The sequence below is a fragment of the Cryptomeria japonica genome, chromosome 7 (assembly GCF_030272615.1).
Source record: "Cryptomeria japonica chromosome 7, Sugi_1.0, whole genome shotgun sequence".
NCBI lineage: Eukaryota > Viridiplantae > Streptophyta > Pinopsida > Cupressales > Cupressaceae > Cryptomeria > Cryptomeria japonica.
Genome location: NC_081411.1, coordinates 38,230,965 through 38,238,125, shown reverse-complemented (window position 1 = coordinate 38,238,125; position 7,161 = coordinate 38,230,965). Strand labels below are relative to the sequence as shown.

Sequence of the window (7,161 nt, the reverse complement as noted above, 5' to 3'; positions counted from 1 at the left end):
AAAATCGTCCTCTCAAGATTAGTGTAGGAAGCGTTTTCGGACACCTTTGCTTCTTTACAAGTGGTATCAGAGCCTGGCTAGTTTTGGTTCTATTTGTTGGGTACAAGGTTTTTTGAGCTAATCAAGATTTGAGTGGGAGCTTGTGCAGAGTATTTCATTTCTGTATTGCAGGATCATAAAGATGGCAAGTATATTAGGGAGGATTGATGTAGAGAAGTTTTCTAGCACAAACTTTGAAATGTGGAAGCTGAAGATGGAAGATCTATTGATTGATCGAGATCTATGGGATGTGATTGATGAAGAATAAGCATAGGCCCGCAGATCTGACTTTAACCACACAATATGATGTGACTGATAGAAAAGCTAAAGGTCTCATCAGATTGTGTCTTGCAGACTCTATTCTAATAAATGTCCATGAAGAATCTACTGCAAAGAAGCTTTGGAAGAAGCTAAGTGAGATCTACCAAGCAAAATCACTTGTGAACAAGATCTTCTTAAGGAAGAAATTATATTCTTTGAGAATGGAAGAAGATGGATGAATTTCTGAGCATCTGAAAAGTTTTAATATGTTGGTAACTCAGTTGACCTCTGTTGGGGTGCCAATGGATGAAGAAGAAAGATGCCAAATCTTGCTATGTTCATTGCCAGACTCATGGGACAGCCTTGTGATGGCCACAGGGAGCACTGCAGTCGTCTTGAAGATGGAGGATGTTGTTGGTTCTCTACTTTCTGAGGAGATGAGAAGGAATGTTTCTCTGAATGCCAAAGAGGCTCTAAGTGTTCGAGGAAGACCAAAAGAAAGAGGCAAGAATGAAAAGCAGAATGGCCATTCTAAGTCAAAGAATAAGGGGAGATCAAAATCTCCTAGTAAGTCCAAGGTAATTTGCTGGAATTGTGGAAAGCCTGGACATTTCCAAAAGGACTGTAAAGAAGAAAAGAAGAAAAAGAAGAAGAAGGAAGATTCTGATTCTGAGTCCGAGAAGGAAGATGGAGATGCTTTCATCGCAGCCTTGGCCACTCGTGCAGGTGACAATGCATGGTTAATAGACTCAGGTGCATCTTTCCACATGACTCCTAATAGAAATTGGTTTAGTAAGTATAATAATTTTGATGGTGGTAAGGTGTATTTGGGTGATAACTTAGTACTTGATATTGTTGGTTGTGGAAGTATTCATGTGAAATTTTCTGATGGTAGAATTAGAAGATTTGATGGTGTCTTGCATATCCTGGGACTAGCAAGGAATTTGTTATCTGTTAGCAAGCTAATAGATGCAGGTGTGCATGTACAGTTTTCTAAAGCAGGTGTGAAAATGGTAAGAGGTGCTATGGTGATAGCAAGGGGAAGCAGATTGGGTACACTGTACCATCTTGATGCATGCACAGTTGAGTGCAATAGTACTTCTGATAAGATTGTGAAAAAGACTACTCAGTCGGAAAAGGAGAGGGTTTCTTTTCAACAGATGGTCATGGTTTTTGGGTACCCAAGGGTGCTCTGTCTACCGAATCAAAGTTGCCTGCAGAGAAGACCATGTTATGGTACTAGAGACTTGGCCACATAGGTGAGAAGGGTCTACGGACCTTGAAAAATAAGAACCTTGTTGATGGGTTGAATGATTGCAATCTTGAATTTGATTTTTGTGAGCATTGTATCTATGGTAAACAAAACCGCATTCAGTTTTACTCGAGTTCTCATAAGTCTTCGTGTATTTTGGATCTAATCCATTCAGATGTATTTGGTCCAGTTGATGTTCCTTCTATTGGTAGATCAGTTTATTATGTTTCTTTCATTGATGATTTTAGTAGAACATGGGTTTATTTTCTTACGAGTAAAACTAAAGTTTTTAGTCGTTTCAAAGAATTTAAAGCAATGGTTGAGTTGCAGACTGGAAAGAAAATAAAATGTTTGAGAACTAATAATGGTGGTGAATTTTGCTCCAATGATTTTGACACATTTTGTAAAGATTGTGGTATTAAAAGAGAGAAGACAACTCCGTATTCTCCACAACAGAATGGAGTTGTAGAAAGAATGAATAGGACCTTGATGGAGAAGGCTAGGAGTATGCTGAGTGGAGCTAGACTAGAACAAAAGTTCTAGGCTGAAGCTGTAGCCACTGCATGCTACCTGATAAACAGGTCTCCTACATCAACTCTTATTGATAAGATGCCAATAGAAGTGTGGTCGGGCCACAAGCCTTCACTTAGACATCTAAGAGTGTTCGGTTGCGAAGCATATGCTCATGTGCTAAAGGAGAAGTGGACAAAATTGGACAAAAAAGCTATTAAATGCATTTTCATCGGATACAGTTATGGTGTAAAAGGATACAAGCTTTGGAATCCTGTTGAACAAAAGGTATGTTATTCAAGAAGTGTTATTTTTAGAGAAACTAAGCCTTCTTCTGTTACAGTGCAGCTAGAACAAACAAAACAAAAGGAAGATGTGATTCAACTACCTGCTACACTAGAGAAAGTTGAATCGAGGCCCTTAGAAAGACAAGAAGTCGAGGAGAGCTCTATGAGTTCTGAATCATCAAAGGAAGAAGAGGTACCAAAAGCTGAACCTAAACCAGATCTTGCTCGAAGGTCTACTAGACAAAGGAAACCACCTGAAAGGTATGGGTATTCTCCTGATGATTGGAGATGCATATTTGCATTGAATGCTAACATTGATGAACCGAGATCTATAGAAGAGGCTCTTGGTATGAATGATTCAGAGTCCTGGAAAATAGCCATGGATGAAGAAATGCTGCTCTTAAGAGGAATGAAACATGGAACCTTGTACCATTGCCTGAAGGATGAAAGCCTGTTGGTTGTAAATGAGTGTTCAAGAAGAAGATGGGTTCAAATGGAAGCATTGAGAAGTATAAAGCACGTTTGGTTGCAAAAGGTTACTCTCAGGTTGAGGGAGTAGATTATGGAGAGATTTTTTCTCCAGTAGCCAAAATGACATCCATTAGATTTTTACTTTCTATTGCAATAGCCTATGATCTAGAGATCGAGCAAGTGGATGTGAAAACAGCTTTCCTTCATGGAGATTTGGAGGAAGAAATTTACATGACATAGCTTAGTTTGGTCTGTAAGTTGAAGAAATCCTTGTATGGTTTAAAACAGAATCCTGGGATGTGGTACCAGAAGTTTGATACATATGTGTTGAGTTTGGGATTTGTGCGATCTAAATCTGATCATTGTATATATTTTAAATCTGATGGTGATCATTTCTTGGTCATTGCCTTGTATGTCGATGACATGTTGTTTATTGACAAAGGAAAAGGTTTGATTGTAGAGTTAAAATCTCAGCTCTTGATAAAGTTTGAAATGAAAGATCTTGGTGCAGCTAGGCACATTCTGGGAATGGAGATTGTAAGAGATAGACAAAACAAAAAGCTTTGGCTAGGCCAGAGTAAGTATGTTGGTACTATTTTGAAAAGATTCAATATGCAGGATTCAAGACCATTGAGTGTTCCTATTACAATGGGAACAAAGCTTTCTAGTTCACAGTGTCTTACACCCCCATTGGAGATGGAAGAGATGAGTCGAGTACCATTTCAGAGTGCTATTGGAAGTTTGATGTATGCTATTATCTGTACAAGACCAGACATTGCCCAAGCAGTGGGAGTTCTTTCTCATTATATGTCTAATCCAGGAAGAGCACATTGGGATGCCGTAAAAAGAGTTTTCAGATACTTGAGGGGTACTTCAGAGTACTCGATATGTTTTCATGGAACAGGAAATGAGCATTCCTTAGATATTCGAGGCTATGTGGATTCAGACTGGGCCGGTGATGTTGATAGAAGAAGATCCACCAGTGCATATGTTTTTACATTATTCGGTGGTGCAATCAGTTGGATGAGCAAGCGACAGGCTATGGTCGCTTTGTCCACTACTGAGGCAGAATATATGGCAGCTACTCATGCCTGTAAGGAAGCCATCTGGCTAAAGAGATTGTGTTCAGATATAGAGTTTAAACAGGGTATAGTGATAGTCAGAGTGCAATCTGCCTAGCGAAGAACCCTACTTTTCATGCCAAGACCAAGCACATTGATGTACAATATCATTTTGTGAGAGATATGATTGAGGATGGCAAGGTAAAGATGGAAAAGGTAGAAACTTTGGTGAATGTTGTTGATGCATTAACTAAGCTAGTGAGCACAGAGAAATTCAAATGGTGTTCAGAGTCTATGGGCCTCTCGGCCCCTAGCAATTAAGTCCATGATATTTTGGATCCCCTGACTCTTGCAAGGTGTTCGACAAGTGGGAGAATGTTGAGAAACATGTGTCTCAACCTTGCAGTCTTTTTCTGAAAAATTCTAAAATTTGTTTGAGGTAGTTTTCCACATGTTTATGCATTGGAAAATGGTTAATGAGCTGTTAAAAATTAGTCTTGTCTATAGTAGAATATAGGTGGGCCATTTTTAGAGCCTTAATGACTCATTTTGTGACTTTTAAAAGGGTCTAAGCTAGGGGACAAAATTATGGACGGGATTACTATTTTAACCTGGTTGTTTTTCCATTTTGGAAATGTAAATGTCAAAAATGGGCACCATGTGGCATGGTGGTTAAGCCCATGGTTTTGTAAAACCACAAGTGGTTTCCAGGTTGTAAAATCACTATAAAAGGAGAGCTTGGGGAGGAGTTTGATCATGGAGTTTTGGTTTGCAAGGCTGGGTGCTAGAAGGATGCTAATGAAGTCTCTCTGAGCTTAAGTTGAGGTGATGCTCTTGTAAGAACTTGCATTGCAAGTGTATTGTAATCTCTTGTTGATTTGTTAATATACTATGCAGGTTTTAGAGTGTGGGGTTTTTCACCCGTATGGGTTTTCCCCACGATAATCGCTGTGTTATGTGTTTCTTGTTTTATTTCTACTCTATGTGCTTCTTGTGATCTCTGTGATAGTTAAGTTGAAATTTGCAAAATCGTCCTCTCAAGATTAGCGTAGGAAGCATTTCCGCACACCTTTGCTTCTTTACAGTCCAAGGGAGAGGTTGCAGCTGCTCTATGGAGAAGGTTTTGTTTTCTCTTATACAATCTTCACTCTTGTATTGTTATTTGAAATGGAATTGGTGTTTTCTAAAATCCTCGTAGTATATTGAGCAGCATCTATGCTGATTTTACTCACATAAACAGCTCTCTGCACCATTTAATGCAAAGTTTAGGTTACTCTCTTAACGCATTTTTATTTCAAAAAGAATTTTTTCTTAAAACAGAAATGTGCTTGTTTGATGCAGACTACAAGGCAAGGTTGCAATAATCACAGGCGGGTCGGGAGGCATTGGAGAGGCCACTGTTCGGCTATTTGCAAATCATGGGGCCAAAGTCATAATTGCAGACATTGCAGACGATCCTGGTCAAAAGCTAGCAGAATCTCTTTCTCCCTGGGCGACATATATTCACTGTGATGTGAGCAAGGAGCAAGATGTAAGCGCAACAGTGGATTTCGCCATGGAAAAGCACGGAAAACTTGACATTATGTATAATAACGCAGCAGTCGCCGACCACCAAAAAGTGAGCGTGGCAGAGTATGATATGAAGGATTTCGATCGAGTGATGAGTACCAATATAAAAGGAGTAATGCACAGAATTAAGCACGCAGCCCGTGTTATGATCCCCAACAGAAAGGGCAGAATTATCTCTACATCTAGTGTTGGAGGTATACTAGGAGGAGCTACTCCTTACTTATACACTGCCTCCAAACACGCCATTATTGGGCTGACTAAGAACAGTGCGGCAGAGCTGGGAAAATGTGGTATACGAGTGAATTGCATTTCTCCTTCTTTAGTTGCCACAGATCGGCTGATACAGCATTTGGGAATGACCCCTTCGGCAGAGGCAAAGGCCCTGATCGAAGCTGCGGTTCAGGTGTTAGCCCCCTTAAAGGAAGCCAGTCTTGAAGCAGAGGATACTGCAGGGGCTGCTTTGTATCTAGCCAGTGAGGATTCCAAATATGTAAGCGGTCACAACATGGTGGTGGATGGGGGAATGTCAGTTGTATTAGACATGAGTCCTTTAGCAAAAACTCTAAGCTTTCCGTAGAAGTCATGTGTATGTAAAAAGTTTCATACAACACTTCCACATAATAAGTGTTTGTATTATTAGACTATAATATTTAAACATTTGCAAAATGCCCTGGAAAAATATGAAAACATTCCTAAAACGTCCTAGAGAGAGAACAAATCAAATATCCCAAAAACCTCTAAAAATTGGAAAACATTCAAAATCCAAAAATAACCATAATTTCATCAATAAATTTTGTCTTGCAAAGATAGATATTTGGGTACACACGGACATGAGATACTTAAAAGAACGAAACTTAACAATTCACGTATTAATAGACAAACTATACAATCACATCAGCAATCAGATAGATCAAACTTGTCATGTCAGTCAATCAACATTATTAGTCTCAGCTATCAAACTATCATCTGTCTTATATAGGGTGTAGTGCGCTCGAAACTAGATTATATCTGTCTTAAATGGGTTACTTCATTCATGATACCAAACATCATGTTCGTTCTACCAAACACAAATAATCAACTTTGACAACAAGATCAGAATGGTTGTTGACTCACTTGGTCTAGGAAGTCTTATATTTCATTGATTTATCTTTGTTCATGTTCATATGCTACACAAATATATCCATAGGTGATGAGAGTAGCAAGGATGGTTCATGGTCTTTTGTTTTGGCTTCTATATGTGGGATGCTTTCATGAAATTTTGAGGCAAGTATGGCTTGGTTGTTTGTGTTGACATGTTCACTTTGTGACTATTGCACATACCTCGACCATTAATTTACAAATATTACAAGATGGATTGAAACATTCCTTGTTTGCAATGTGTATGCTTTTGCAAATGGATCACATTATTGCTCTAGCTTTATATGCCATATTGTGAGGCATTGATTTGCTATATTAAATAAAGATCTCTAAAGATAAAGTGCACTTATGAAAGCAAGGTTTCATCACGTCTAATTTCTACCTCATACTAACACTTCTTCAGTCAGTCCTCTTCATTTCGTGCTCGAGTATACAAACTTTAAATCTGAACCCATATCTTGCTCATTTGACCTTTGATTTTGATTTTGTTTGCAGTTTTGGATTCTTGGCTTTATTTTAAACAAATTGGCCTCTTGTTTTGATTTTGGCCCAATTTTTTGAGATGGGCTGGGGC

General features: G+C 38.8%; 1 protein-coding gene across 1 annotated transcript; it reads left to right on the top strand.

Moving 5' to 3' along the window:
- The first annotated feature begins 1,310 nt into the window (after positions 1 to 1,310).
- LOC131056261 (borneol dehydrogenase, mitochondrial-like) lies at positions 1,311 to 6,027 on the top strand. The gene is made up of 2 exons (XM_059208147.1): positions 1,311 to 1,477; positions 5,223 to 6,027. The coding sequence occupies exons 1-2, from the start codon at positions 1,311 to 1,313 to the stop codon at positions 6,025 to 6,027; spliced, it is 972 nt and encodes a 323-aa protein (XP_059064130.1).
- Positions 6,028 to 7,161: the final 1,134 nt, after the last annotated feature.

What these genes read in the sequence shown, in the direction of transcription:
- LOC131056261 (XM_059208147.1), top strand. Translation starts at nt 1,311, where the DNA reads ATGGTAAGAGGTGCTATGGTGATAGCAAGGGGAAGCAGATTGGGTACA. An exon ending in CAGATGGTCATGGTTTTTGG is followed by an intron (nt 1,478 to 5,222) that starts GTACCCAAGGGT and finishes TGTTTGATGCAG; the next exon opens with ACTACAAGGCAAGGTTGCAA.